This window comes from Mytilus trossulus, chromosome 6, assembly GCF_036588685.1.
Source record: "Mytilus trossulus isolate FHL-02 chromosome 6, PNRI_Mtr1.1.1.hap1, whole genome shotgun sequence".
NCBI classification, from domain to species: Eukaryota; Metazoa; Mollusca; class Bivalvia; order Mytilida; family Mytilidae; genus Mytilus; species Mytilus trossulus.
Window position 1 is genome coordinate 87,542,124 of NC_086378.1, and position 15,835 is coordinate 87,557,958.

At 29.3% G+C, this 15,835-nt stretch overlaps 1 protein-coding gene across 18 annotated transcripts in view; it reads left to right on the plus strand.

The window, feature by feature from the left end:
• Window positions 1-13,457, plus strand: part of LOC134722119 (cell adhesion molecule DSCAM-like) — a 112,827-nt gene extending 99,370 nt beyond the window's left edge. For 9 of the 18 annotated variants that reach the window (XM_063585643.1, XM_063585642.1, XM_063585659.1 and 6 more), the window contains 8 exons: window positions 5,748-5,870; window positions 6,947-6,968; window positions 7,341-7,403; window positions 8,004-8,161; window positions 10,319-10,438; window positions 10,689-10,727; window positions 12,177-12,209; window positions 12,838-13,457. In XM_063585643.1, coding sequence (XP_063441713.1) covers window positions 5,748-5,870; window positions 6,947-6,968; window positions 7,341-7,403; window positions 8,004-8,161; window positions 10,319-10,438; window positions 10,689-10,727; window positions 12,177-12,209; window positions 12,838-13,004 — 725 coding nt within the window. In that variant the 3' untranslated portion in view covers window positions 13,005-13,457. The remainder of the gene's footprint in view (window positions 1-5,747; window positions 5,871-6,946; window positions 6,969-7,340; window positions 7,404-8,003; window positions 8,162-10,318; window positions 10,439-10,688; window positions 10,728-12,176; window positions 12,210-12,837) is intronic. The other 9 variants (XM_063585652.1, XM_063585660.1, XM_063585653.1 and 6 more) reach the window with 8 other exon arrangements.
• Window positions 13,458-15,835: the final 2,378 nt, after the last annotated feature.

Consider the following 15,835-nt stretch of genomic DNA (forward strand, 5'->3'; position numbering starts at 1 on the left):
ACCTATGTACTCTCCAGTGTTCTCTTTAAAATACAAATAAGGATAGGAAAAAATTGAAAGTACAAAACTCTGATTTCTATATTTATACTGGGTCTATTGCTTAACAAAAATAAGGGGGGATTTATATGAATTATCTCATAGATCACAGTCAGGACAATTACAAGTTGGTGACATTGTTTGTCATGATTTGTTACAGGCATCTTTTACCATGTTCACATGAGAACAAATCTTTACACGGTGGCCCTTAAACCTCTCCCATATTAGTTTATTAGAAAGCCTTAGTCCGAAGTAGAAGTATTCCAGTATATTTTGTTCCTTGGCATTGATAAATTGTAAAGCAGACAAATTTAAAGACTGCTTCATTTTAAAAGTTGTTGAATAAAGTTTGAGCATCAAAATGATCAATCGGCATCTAAGTTTATTGGAAATGTTTTCAGTAGTGAGAAAGGATTACAGAGTTATAAAATTGTAAAACATGAGACTGATGCCCACTTTGTTTAAGATTTGTGATCAGCTTACATGAGTTTTATACTTCGTTTTATATAGATAATAAATCCAGAGGCATGTCACATGAAGATTTTACAGCCATCTTACTACACTGTAAATATAAGCAGAAGGTGTTAAGTGAATTATTACGACTTTGTAATGAAAAGGTCTGACATTTTATTACCCTTTGTATGAAGAAGGTATATACACATTAATGTATCTTATATTGGGAAAACTTACTGTATGAATTGAAGGTTCAAATAAGGTCCATCTAAGGTTTATATTTTACTAAAAAAGAATTAAAGATTAAAATTCAGAGCCCACAAGGAAAATTGAGAAATATAAACAGAAAGGGTACATTAATTACCATTCATCAATGGGATGAGGGCATTTATTTATTTTTAGCTATTTTTGTCACCTCTTCTGATACAAAATTATTATTACTGTGTGTATCTTGCAATTTTTACAGAAACTTCAGTAAGGACAATGTATCATGTCATTTTGGGAAACAAGGTTTTAATGTTTATGTTCTCCAATGTTCAAACACTTATTTGCCATATATAAATGTCTCTCATTAATTAAATTTTCCTGTAAATGAGATTTATAAAAAGCTTGTTTCTCTGCATGCATGTATGTAATATTATAAATTAAAATATCTTTTTGCCTTGTATTAAATGTAAATGTTAATAGAAAGTGACTTGAGAAAGGAGATGTGTATTGAGGAAGCTATAATGACCTACAAGAATTTGCCTGCTGTGTTTATAATTACTGAACACATGTTTAACATGAAAGCTGAGTTCCCTTTCTCAAGGGGTCCTGTGAAGGGAAAACAATTTATCAGAAAGGGTTAGATGTGAATCAGTTAATTATTGATGAAGAGAGAATAAGATGTAGGTGGAACCTAAACAAACACAGCATTTGATGCCTATTATATATACTGTTTACATGTCTAAACATCTTATATCATCTACTGTATTATAAGTAATGACCTCTTTGATATAGTGCCAGCTCCCATAATTATATAGAGATGATTAAAACTTATCTTGATATTTTATGAAGTAACAGTATATATTTTTATAAAAGAGAGTTGGTTTACATTAAATTAGACTTATCAGGCAATATAATTGAAATCGTTTTACAAGGATATAGTATACATACTAAGTATAAGTTTCACACACTTTTTCCACCAAGATTTAAAATGAAGCACGAGTTGACAGTTTCTTATTAAAAACTAGAGAAGGTGATAATAGATTCTATTGAACTTTTTTGTTGACATTGTGTTTTCATTATCTACTGCTAATGAAGTTAACATTCAGACAAATATTGACCTACAGATTTATCCATTTGGTTTGACATGGGGGATCCATAAATAACCATACTTTTAAATTATTTGCCCTGGGTCATACATTAGACATGTGTACCTTGTACTTTAAATTGATTTATTGAATGATATTAAGTCCCTGTGTGGAGCCCCAGAAAAAAATAACACATCATGCATGAACCATTTCATGGGAACAACATATTTCTGTGTAAAATGGAAGTAACCTTAGCATCTAATTGAGAAAAGGATGTGACTTATTTGATAGAAATGGCCTACAATACTAAACATGCTGTCACTGATTTAGGTAAGCATGCATATTGTCATATTTTGATGTCCTTTGTTTGAAAACATGTGACAAAAGATGTGAATCATTCAATAATTTGTGGTTTTGTGTTTCCATTCTGAAAAACCCAGATTAGATTGATTACTATTTTGATTTTGAACAAAGTATCAGTTTATGGCAATGCCTTAACATTACATATGTATTTTGTCTTTTTGCTGTTTGTGTCTGCATCATCCTGTCAATCAGACAAAGATTATCTTTCTGTCTACATACAATATTCATCATGTTCATTCCTCAGGTTGACTCATTAACAATTTAGTGAATGACCAGAAGGTCTGACCATTGATATAATGGCTATTATATCTTTGGGATGACTGTTCATATTATACATTACTTTAAAGAGTTTACTGATGTATTTTGATTGTTGTAATGGGCTGCTTAACTGCCCTATCAATTAGGTATATTGCACATCTCTTATTATTCTTGACCAGGGGCTCAGTGTTTGAATCTGCAGGACCAACAATCAAGGTATAATATTGCAAGGGGGATACTAATTTGATATAACCAATTATTAGTAAAAAAGTGTTGCTATCTGCTAGAACTGGCTTTTTTTGTAGGGGGGGGGGGAGTGTTATATATTGTTTCTGGCATTTTTGTATTTCTATTGTTTTGGTTTTTTTAGCCTTGGTGACTGCTGGTTTTGTAAAACTTTTATACTTAGTTATATTTGGAGAGTGCCAATTACACATCTTTGATTGTCAAGTGTCGGTATACTGTATCATCTAGCTACCCCCATATTTCACAGTTTCCTATTAAATTTCACATTCACTGTAGAAGTTAACACACTCAGTGCATATTTAAAGTTCAAGAGAGAATTTGTTCCCACAATCACCAACATAATGGCAGTATGATTGTCACCATTTAATGACTGCCAATTTGGTTTTCCAATTTATGTTGACTTGGGATAATTATGTCAGCTGTGTTTCTCTTTTGTGAAATTCTAATTGAAAAAAAAAATAGAAACGATTTCAAGTTAGAAAAAGATTTAGGTTCATATGACTAATCAAGTAGAAATGTATACCAAGTTCAAAATTAGTGATAATTTACCTGTCATGAAATTCATTATAAAATATATCAGGTACATCAAACCGAAAAAAATTGTTATTTAAAAAATGTATATCATTTTGTGGTTGACTATATGATCCCTTTATGTATAAAGAGGAGGCATGCTGTCAAAAATAGTATTATAATTAATACTATTGATCTATGTTTTTGTTTTTCTTTCAATGCTACATGTTTGTAGTGTAACTGTTTATTGACTATCGTTTTGTAATTTTAATATGCCTGTTTGTTTGTTTTTTTTGTTGTGTATTTTAGTAACAATCCTATTGTTTGGATTTCAAACTAATAAAATTCTTATTCTCTTATTCTTATTCTTATTCTTATGTATATGTAAAAATTGTCAAAAACATGGGAATGTCAAAAAAGACACACTATTTCCCTTTGAAATTCAACATTTAAACACAATAATGTGTTTCAAATTATCCCAGTTTTCATTTAAACAACCTTCAGGTTAGGAACAATGAAATTTGATATTGATTTTCCATAAATTTCCATACAACAATCGTCATCTGGTCCCTACCCTATTGTCTGGAGACCCATTGACCCTAAGGTGTTTTGAAGACCATCAATAAAGCATTTGGTGTCGATTTATTGGACGACAATTGATTTTTATCCACCATTTTATGATAGATCTCCAAGCTGAAGCTTTTTGCCTTCAATCACATAGTCATTGAGAGTCCACTTTAGTTTCTCTTTGTTCTATGAGTTGTATTGCTTGTTTTTTTTATTTTTCTAAACAAATTATGATAAATGATTCAGAGAAATGTTATAGGATGGTTGTATTTTTCAAAAGAATTCTTTGAATGTAGTAAAAGCTAACAATCTGACTTAAAAGCCAGCTGCCCCTATCTTATACTACAAATGCAAGTAAATAGTGTTGGACTAGCTTTAGTCTGAAAAAAAAAACAAATGGCCAAACATAACATGAAGTTGGTTAATTCCGTATAAAAAAAAACAGTTATAAGTGTGATACATATAACATAACATTTGCTAATGCTTTTCCACCAAGTGATGCCAATTTTGTAAGAGTTTGTAAGTCTCATATATACTACTGGTTTTCATCTGGGATTAAGTTAAACCAGTCAGTAACATGAATATAAATATTCTGATGAAGCATTTGTTTACCTAACTGGTATCAAGTTGATAACTCATTTCATGTTGAGTTGTTTATAATTTTGTTTCATGGTAAATACATTTTTGATAGTGATTAATGACAAAGTTAACTTTTTTTGACATTCAGGGTTAATTGTAATTGCATTTTTATCCCATTGCTTAGTTAAAAGCAAAAAAAACTTAAACTTCAAAAACCTACAACCATTCAATATAATTGTATATATTTATGTAATTATATTTAGCCTTTTAACTACCATTTAACTTTGATGTATAGAATAACATAAGAAAACATTTAATATGACATATATTTGTGTAGTTGACAATTTACATTGTGTGTCATGTCTTCTGGGTATAATGGCCTCCAGTAATATCTGGTTTATATCACAATATACAGGGGGATGGGAATGGGTTATACTCTTACAATGTGTTTAGTAGAATTAATTTCAACTTTTCCCACATGAAAAACTCCTAATGACTATAATGATCCATATAATGTATACAAATGCAACATGTTTGCATAAAAAATGAAATTGCTTCATAAAAAAAATGTATTTCTCCAGACTCTCTTTTATATAAATCATCTGTGCACTTAGACCCTCTTTACAAAACTCGTATATTAGAGTGAAGAAGGTCCTTAAAAAGTCAATGATCAGATAAGAAAAACATATGTTGTCTTGGCACTCAGTCAACTTTGTAGAAAATGTCCTGTAGGAGTCGATCTTATATTATTGTCAAGATTTTATAAAACTGTTTGAAGAAGGTCTTAAGTCAAAGGAATATAATGTATGCTTTATACTTGAAATACAAAAGATTTATTTATATTTTATGGAATTAAATTATCATGGGGAGGTTCAAACACTAAGACTCCTACATTAGTTTTATATCAAATTATTTTCATCTTTCTAAGTATAAATACAGTTATATACTAGGCAAGGTGACGGTGAGAGTTAGAAATATAGGTTTTAATGCTGGTTTGCATTTTCAGGAAGCAAGCAAAAGTAAAAACACAGTTTCTTTATACTCTCTGTTTACTTTTACTTGTTTATTTAGGTTTCTTATTAAAATAAACATCACTTGTACTTTGCTGGTAAAAAGGCAAGAAGGTATCCAGCTAATCTTTGGAAAACCCTATCTTTGTGCAGAATAATTGTCTAATTGTACCATTTATAAGCAATAAAAGGCTTTTTCAAAAGTCAACTTTTTATGGATGCCCCATTACACTTTTAAGGTCCAATTGCAAAGAAACAATGGATCATTTGAAAATGATGTAAAGTGTATAAACAAATGAACAAAAGAGCAGTGCAAATTGATCTTGCTTTGATCATCAGTGTTGATCACTGTTTGCTACAAACATGACAAAGGCTGTTTTCTTCACAGTTATTTTTGAATTTATATCAAATATCATCTTATTTATATTTTCAGGTTCAAGCAGTACGCCAGATCTGACTGAAACAGAAGTTATTATAATTGGGTGTGTGTGTGCCGCTATATTGGTAGCCCTTCTAACGGTTCTAGTGTGTATTATTTGTCGAAGAAGAAATTTAGGTAAGATATTATGATAATACAAACATGTGTGTTTACAACTCAAATTCTTTAGCAACCCTAAAAGAAGATCAAATAATTTCACAAAACAACTAAGCAAGAAAAAGTTTATTAATACAAAAAGACTTCATAGAAGTTTAAGCATTTACACTTTTCCTAATTAAAACAAAACACTCACACCTTTACTTGACAAATTAGTGAGAAAGGAATTTTGTTATAATATCTGTGTGTTGACCAAATGACAGGACAACTAAGAAGGAACAGATTTCTGTCATTTCATTTACTTATAATTTATCATTTACTTATAATTCATTTGTCCTATCCCTATCCCACACAACATGTACTATCATACCCAATTTTGTATAAGTTTTGGTCATTTCAATAAGAAAATTGTTTAATTTTATATTTGGAACAGTTCATTTCTTTGCAATTTGGGAAGGATTTTTTCTCCTCTTGTGGAAACTCATATCTCCTTTTCTTCATGCATATTATAACACATCTGTGTTTTGTTGTTTTGCTGGATTGCTGTCTTATTGGCACATTCCTGGTAACTCCACATCATGTAGAATAACTGACCACATCAGCATATCTGTCATTACTGTAGAAAACTGGTATTGTCTATTCCAAATCATCTTAAAACAAAAGGATTCTGTGCATACACACATGGTATTCTGTTATTTCTGATATTATAGCAATGTAAAAACATAGTTTACTTTGTGTATAATTGACATAGATATGTACACAATGTTATTAATGTGTATAATTGACATAGATATGTACACCTTATGTATTAAATGTCACCTTGCATCATGATTTGTAAGATGAAATGTTTCATCTGATCTGAGGAATGTGCATATAATATCCCAAGACTTCAATTTTTTATAACAATAGCTTCTTTCTTTGCAAAGCCTTTAAGCCTTATAATAATTTGTTCATGGTTCCATCATTCTGTCAATTCAAAATTCTTTCATATCACAGAATAAACAACAACAAAAATCTCCCAAAACAAGGTGACATGACAAGCACAGTGTAAATTATATTTAGAGATATTTTCATTTTGACTTATTTATATTTTTCAGCCAAACAGTTACCTCCACAAACGTAGGTATATAACATTGTATAATGTTACTTACCAACAGAAGGGTCTACTTTTTAAGATTAAAGGAGGATTTTTTTACTCCTTCTGACTTAATTTTTTTACATCTTTGTTATTATGCTACAGTTATTAACAAAAAACATAACACTAGAAAGAAGACAGACAAACCACAAACATTATACTGAGTTATGGAAGGAAATGTGTTGTTATAGGCAATAAATCTGCACACAAAAGTATAGTCGAAATTATGTTTATTTTATTTTCAAACAGAACAATAAAAAAAAAGTTTCTTCAAACACATGAATTTTCTCACTAAAACCACACAGCATGGATTTCCTGTTTTTAGTAATATAAAAGAAAGAAATCCTATTTTTTAGGCGACACTCGGTGCGATTTGCAACCAACGACAAATACCAGACTGTTGCTTTTGAGTATCTAAGGTATTAACATTCCCTGCACACTAAAACCATTATAATGCTTGTTTGTTAGTCTTAGTATTACATATAGTTTAAATTATTTGCTTGCAAGATGATTTATGTTATATTTTAGGACTATTCAGAGATGACATAAAGGACTATTTTGAGTAGGCTCTTTGTGTCATCTGGTTTTAAATGTATTGTGCATGGTCCACTTTGATAAAGTTTTGTATCCATATAGTTTATTCTCAAAAATAATAAGTTTCTGCAGACCTTAAGGTTCTTTTCACATTAGCTGGATGGGTAAAATTAGAATAAAAAAAAAAAAAATATTTTTGGCATTTGAGAATTTTAACAGGAACCACATTTATTGTTAGTTTATCCTCTGCTAGAAAAGAGTTTCACACCCCTCTTAAAAAGAGGAAACAATTTATCAGATTGGACTAAACATACACAATTGAGATCCATATTTGAAGTTTGTTTGAAAAGTCTTATTAAAAATGGTTACAAATTAAAAATATTTTCATTGTTAACCATTTGGCGTTCTGACTTTCAATCTTTCATTATGGATATAAAAACTTTCTCAAGACCTTAAAAATAAAATTAAATATGTTTCATTTGTAGATCGCCAACTATAGCAGCAAATGGACACACGAATATTCCTCCCCAGAAACCACCTCGAGGTTATGATAACACAGGTATACAAGGATTAGATTTAGTTCAAACTCATGGAGCGCATGCTGGTGTTTCGTATATTAATCCATCTTATTCTCATGACGATTGTGAGTAGTTGATAGCTGCTTTACTATTACCTGTACTAATATTATAACACACACAATCTAACATTCCCCAATGCACTCATTGCTCTAGTGTAGAACGCATTTTATTCAATAATTTAAATGTCAGACACGATTATAAAGTTCAATCAGGTTTCTATAATATTTTTTGTTGCAGTGTTAATGAATTCATTTGAAAATGCCAACAATTTTTAATTTCAACATCTATTTTGACATTTTACTGGTACATGTTTACAATATTGTACAATGAATGAATTGTTTTAATAGTGTAAATCATGAATGTAGAGTAGGGTGCTTATTTTCGCCACATCTTTCCATGTTTTCTACAGTTTATGCTCAGGTCTATATGTTTTTGAAGTATACTGATATTTCTATATGAAGATAACTTCAAATGCAAAACATTCCTAAGCTTGAAAACATGTTTGTTTGAAAATATTCATCTATAAAGTTTGATTAAAGGGTGTTTGAAATTTCCTGATATTTTGTCAATGGGGGACACATATTCGCCGTTTTTACACATCTATTTAAAACCGAATAGCTGCAGCTTTATATAATATTTGTCAAATAAATTTCATTATAGATGAACAGCAGACATTTCATAGATGTAAAAAACAGAAATCTAGGCCAATCAGTAAAAAAATTACTAAGAAAAATTTCTTTGAAAATCCTGTTTTTCATTCAAGAAATTTACCGAAAATCATCCGTTTTTTTGGCCCTTTTGCAGTTAGTGTCGTTATTTTGTTTAAGTTTAAAAAATAATCATATTTGTTATAAAATCATTATTTATCGGCATATTTCTTCCATTTCAGCCATCCTTGGAAGTGTTTACACCCCAAAATCATAAAACGGCGAAATTGTGTCCCCGGCGAATATGAGCTCCCCACTCTACATAGAATATTTGCCACTTAATGTTAAGCATCAATCAATCTGTTAAAACTTTGACATTCTTTTACAAAAGACATACTTCATAAGCATGATTATCCTTTGACTGTACTGTTATTTGAAGAAGAAAAAAAGGTGTAATTACTTATCTCTCTTTATTAATTTAATGACTTATTTTCTAAGAATACTTGTGAATGCTACAGGAAGGCTTAATCATCTGAAAATTACTAAACCTAGAACTAAACTAAGATCACACAGTCAAGATTTATAAGACCTTTTCCTCAAGTATTAAGCACCTATTTAATTTATAAGTGAGAACTTGAAACTAGAAATAAGATTGATTTTTTTTCGAATTGATAATTGGCTTTAAAAAGTAAGGAGCTTAGAATTGCACATGTTTCTTCTATCTGCTCTGACAGGATAACTCATTAGAGGATTTAATATCAATTTTCTTGTATCAAAGATTTTCTTAGATGTCAATATTAATCATTGATAGATTTCTTGATGTTAAACTGCCAACTAAAAATCCTTGTATAGACTTCATTTAAATCTAGGCAACCCATGGGCTTCATAAAAAGAGATTTGAAAATTTTTTGTCATTCAAGAGAGCATTACATTTTGTCATATGTAAATACATAAAATCAATTAATTTCACATAATATGATTTCTAATTTAATCATGTGTACAAGCCACTTTTGCAACTGAAGCTACTAAAAAGAAAAGGAAAATATAAAAATACCCAAAGAAATTGACTTAAAATTATTAGGGTTTTGTTTTAAAAAAAATGCAAATTTAAAATACCCTTGGGAACACATGAACAGTATATTTCCACACATTTATGAATTGCCCTTTAAAAGTTGCATGTACAAAAATGTATTTATATCTGATCAAGCATGGGGAAATTTACTTGAGGTTAATTTAGACAATATACCTTTATTATTACATATGCTAGCCACTATATTGCACCTTCTAATAGCACCAGTAATCATTTTAATTGTTTAAATCTGTATATTGTAATTTGTTGTCAATAGAATTTTCCATTTAATGTTTAGATAAATGTTGTGTTTATTTCATTTTATTATTATTTTTCACCAGTGTTACTCATTGTTATAATAGTTCTTCCATTATTTCTTTTCATTCATCAGATTAATAAAACTTTCATTAATGATTCAGTATAGAAGAATCAGGAGTTACCTACCCTGTTCAAGTATTTCAACTTCCTCTTTGCATGATTTCATAATTTTGTCCTACTGTTTTCAGATTCTGAAATGAACAGAAATGGTTACCCACCTTTCCCACGACATAATGGGAATGTCCCAATTGATCATGATTCATCTTATGATCCAGAATACGAAAATGAAATGAATAGGCTCAATGCCAGTAAGTTTACAAATATTTGGACAATTACGCTTTCAAAATAAGATTGCACAATAAATGTATATTAAGCACAATGATTAAAAATAACCTTTCTATATTCAATAAAACAGGATATATTCTACCATTATTATGATAAATAAAGATATGGAAAAAAAGAATATAAAAATATTTTTTATGGATGGGCTTTACTTAAATATATTTTTATTTGGTTTTCCGAGATTCATGTTTTAATGAATTAAGTATTTTAATTTAGATCAGGTTCCAAGGTTTGGAATTGATTTTGAGGATCAAGGCAAGAATATTTAAATTTATTTTGGTTCACCCTGGTAATTGTCACAGAAATAAAACTGGCATAAGGGGGCACTATTGGTTGATAATGGGTCACCTGGATGTTTCAGTTTTGGTTGCACTTTGCCAAGAATTCTGTTTATATTATTTCAAAATAGCTACAAATGTTATTATATTGAATAGTATAGATGTTTTTTATCACCATAAAGCTTAGGTCATATAGAATAGAACATGAGATTTAGAAAATAAGAATGTTTTTTGTTGATGTTAGTTCACTGCTTGATTGTTATCACTAGTGTTATGTCTTGAAATCATTTCATCATCACCTGATAAATGTTTCACACCTGATAAATGTTTCACACCTGATAAGTGTTTCACACCTGATACATGTTTCACACACCATATATGGTTTATGTACACACCTTTTTCTATTCATTGTATCCACCATGTACACATCTTTGGAAATTTTCCTACATATATTCAATTCCATTTACCCCTTCTAGACTTGTGGGATTTTGGACCTAAAATTTAATGTCAATTTATTCATGAATGAAACTTCCACATACTTTTATTTTTTCAATCCTAATATGGAAAGATCTTTTGTGCTCGTCAGATTTTGTAATTGGATTTCTTATACTTTTATTCTAAGAAATCAAAGAAATCAGTGCATTTTATTGAATATTAAGTCAATCATTAAAAGTTTAGAACCTGTACAAAACTTCATTAACAAGAAATTGTCAGTCGGATGGCGGAACAAATCAATATGCTGTAGGACATTTTTTGAAGATGTCATACAGGGTGTCTTTAACTGTCTATGACATTAAGTATTATGTCTGAATCATCCAAAGTTCTTATCTCTAACTGTGATAAACTAACTATTAAGCGGTTCTCAGATTTTTCTATGATTTAGATTTCACATGTTAAACAATTTTTTTCTGAAAATAAGTGTTTTCAATTATTTTATTCTTTGAAAATTGTTTTCACCTTGTTGAATTTTATTTCATACTAAACATACAAAAGAAAGACACCAAGGGGTAAATTCATTATTCAAAACCTAAGGACAATTGAAGTTGAGGTGTTATTTTGACCTTGAATAAATTTGAATTTTGCTGTTATTTATAATCACTTTGATTTTACTCTTGAGTTTTGTATTGAAATGGTTGGCTTGATTCCAATTAATTGTGAGACATTTCTGTGTGTCCACACTTTGCTTTATGCTTTGATTTGACTAGGTTTGATTACTGAAATTTTGTGGTAGCAGTTAATGTTGCTGTGTTAATGATATTGACTTAACAAGTTTTATTTACAAATCTATATTTTAATACAAAACTTGTCATGTTGTTATTCACTGTCATTCATTAGACTTCATACATAACATGTTTTAGAATGGCAGACTGTAAGCTTTGCTGTAGTGTGAATAATTTTACTAACCTTTAATTTTCTTCATTTTCAGATAAGTCCAATTATTTTAATGAAAAGCAAGGAGGTAAGAAACATAACAAAAGTTAAAATGATATAATACAGAAGAAGGAGAATAAAAAAAACGTTAATTGAATAGAGATATACTTTTACAAATTGTGACTTGGAGGGAGAGTTGACTCATTTGCACTCATACCACATCTTCCTATATCTATAATGAAAAAAAATGCTGTTTATGGGTGCAAATAAAAACAGTTATATAAACATTTTATTGTTAAATCTTAACTCAAATGAAAATTAAGTAAACCTTCTACTACCTAAAATCAGTCTGCTTATAAAATACTTCTGGAAATAAACTGTGTTCTGTATATTCAAATCAGACCTGTCACTGCTGTCAGTCAAGAAAACCTATAATACCATCTTTATTTCTGGAGGATTGCACTATATACAGGTCTCACAGTAATACGACAAGTTTGACTGAAGTAAGGGTGATACTCAACTTAAAATCTGGCGCATTTTTCAAGCCAAGATGTTAAAGATTTTTTTTTTTTTAAAAACATTTATGTCTTATGTCAGTGATGCATGGGAAAAATCTTATTATTCAGGTTATCTTGATTATTGGACAGGGTTTACAGGAATTTAATGTTTTAAAGTATCAATAATTTGATATTAACCATATAACCTTTATTTTTCAGACATTTCATTTACTGGTTCTCCAAGATCACCAATTAAAGACAAACAATATATAGACATGTCTTCAGAACATAGAAAAGGAGATTTAATCAATGGACAAGAAAGTGGCTACAATACTCCCGATAACCCAAAACCACCAAAAAAGGTTATTTATGAAGTTGTTGTATAAATTGTCTCCCTTGACTGATGTTGTTTGTTTTATGCAACACTTCAACGTGTCTTCTTCAGATGTTTTCATCCATGACCTTTTAACCTTTGTGCTTTATATTTTCGGTTATTTCTAGGCATGGATTTGTGTGCTAATATCCGTAACTTTTTATGGATAGAAAAACCATTTCTATAATGTTGTGATTGCCGAATTAACTGTTGTCTGCACAATTGACTGGTAAATTTCCATACCTTGTTGTGGAAAAGATGGATAGAAAAATGGATGAGAAATGGTCCAAGTAAGAAAATGCACAGTGCATGAATGTGTTGTTACTCTTCCTGAAGAAGTACAATGGATGATCGAAATAAGCTTTTAAAAAGTGCAATTAAAATACAATAATAAGGAGAAATGGTGATCTCCGGAAGGAAAAATACATTTATACGCAATAACTTCCTACATTATGGAGAAAACAAATATGCATACTTTTCAGGTGAAAGAAACTTCATTACATGATTGCCTCATTTGCCATTTTTATCATATATTCATTTGTATACATCATAAATCATGTGACTTAATGCATAGAACTATTCTGCACAAAATAAATCCAAAGGATTGTATTGGTGCTTTTGTATATGGAGATTATAAATGCAATGAATGAGAATGTGTGAAGTCTGTTGCTGAATGGATATTTTCTGGTGCTTAGCATAAATTATGACAAAACATTTTAGTTTTTAGTGTATTTGGAATGTTTTTGTATTTCAGCATCTGTCTCTTATAATGGCTTGAAAAAGTAAATGTTCTTTAGTCATAAAGTATGTTTTTTTGTTGTTCCATTTTCAAATGCAAATTAGAGCAATTTTTTGACACTTTTTATAGCAGGGATTATCAGTTAATATAAAAAAAATTTAAAAGATTGTGATTTCCACAATTTTGAAATATTTCAATGATTTCTTCACTTATGTTCCAGTTAAGGTTTTAAAGTAATTATTAATTACCATATATATCAAAATGTTGGTATAAATAAACGTCCATTCATGAAGATCAAAATTATTTTTATGACTTGTAGAGTGTATGTATTATGGAATTATGAATATATGGATGAATAAATGTGAATTTGATTGCAAAAGGGCTTTTAAAGCTTGAGAAATTAATATGTGTGTATGCAACTTAAGAATATTTTTGTTAAAACAATGTTGAAAACACAAGTCCCTAAAAGAAAAATAATTTCAATATAAACTTTCAACTTTTTATCCCAATCTAGCTGTTTCTACGTGATGTCCCTTTAACCATGGACCAAGTAAAAAACAAATTATTTGTCTTCCTTAGATATTTTGAAAGGAAGATAAATTAATGTTTTTTTATACTACAAAATCTTTACTTTGAAGAGAAATGAACATTTATCTTGTCAACTAGGGGACATAAAACACAGCCTCCAATTACAAAAAAAAGAGAACAATAACGATATTTCAACTTGGTAAGTTGCTTTAAAAAGCAACAGACAAGTCAATTCATGGTTCTTCTGTATTCTAAATTATTTTAAAATTTATCCATACCAGTCCTAAACATACTTGAGGATTTATCTCCCTTTCTATCAACATTTGACTCGCAAGCAATTAAGGTTTCAGACATTAAAACCCTTGCGACAAACTATAATGGATGTGTTTCAACTCAATTCAAAGGGCATTTATTATAGAGTAAGTGTATGATTTGAATATGTGAATGCCATATTGTATAAATGATTGTTAATTTAATTAGAATAATGATAAATAGTTAGAATAATTAGCAAATATCAAAATAAGTTATTTTTCTCAACTAAACTATAACTTAAGTATTAACCCTGATATTGTAAAAGGAAAGATACTACAAAATCTTTAAATATCTAAAGAATCTTGTTTATAAACTAATATTTATTTCAAATATTTTGTTTACAAAACATAATGTGAATTAAAGTTTTAATTAATTTAATTGTAATTTAATAAAGTTGGTATGTTAAGATTTTTATTTATGAAATATTCGTTCAATTTTTACCAGTTTTAAATGTTAACAATGTTTTTATTAAAGTTAAATTCCATGTTCTTAATTACAATTGTTACTCTGTTCCCAATTGTTTTGGAAAGAAGTATTTTGGTCATCACATAAAGTGCATGAGTTTTATATATTGTATTATGTAGCATATGTATTATAAATTTTTATATGAAACATTTGTTGAGAAAAAAATAAAGATATATATATTAATATTTCCTGTGATGTATTCTTAGGCTGAGTTCTACTCGTCATTTAGCATCCTTTGTCGCCATCTGTTGGAGAAAATACAGGATACCTGTAGGAATCTGTTTACTTCTTGAAAAAGATTGAAGCATGCTTTCAATGGTTTTTGTTGAGTTAACTTTTTTTTTATTTCTTTATTATGATCATTTACAAACATCAAAGTTTGCATGATTTCTACTGTTTCAAATCCTACACCAAGATATCTGATTATTTGTAATTGTTTTAAAATAATATATTGAACAGCAACATTTAGTGTATATTAGAAAAGCAGAATATTGATGAGAGCTTAAATGTGGATTAAGTTACAGGGAATAATGGCTGTTAACACTACTAAGTGGTGATAGAAATTAAAATGGACAATTGATCGCACTTACTAATAATTTTAAAAAAAAAGACTTAATAAGAAATTGGTCATCCTGAATATTGAATAGGCATGAAGTATTGGCCACTGGATGTTTGAGCCAAAAAAAAAGAATTGTGAGGAAAAAGGAAAAGCAAGAAAATTCAAAACAGAAAGTCCCTTATCAAATGGCAAAATCAAAAGCTCAAACACATCAAACGAATGGATAACAACTGTCATATTC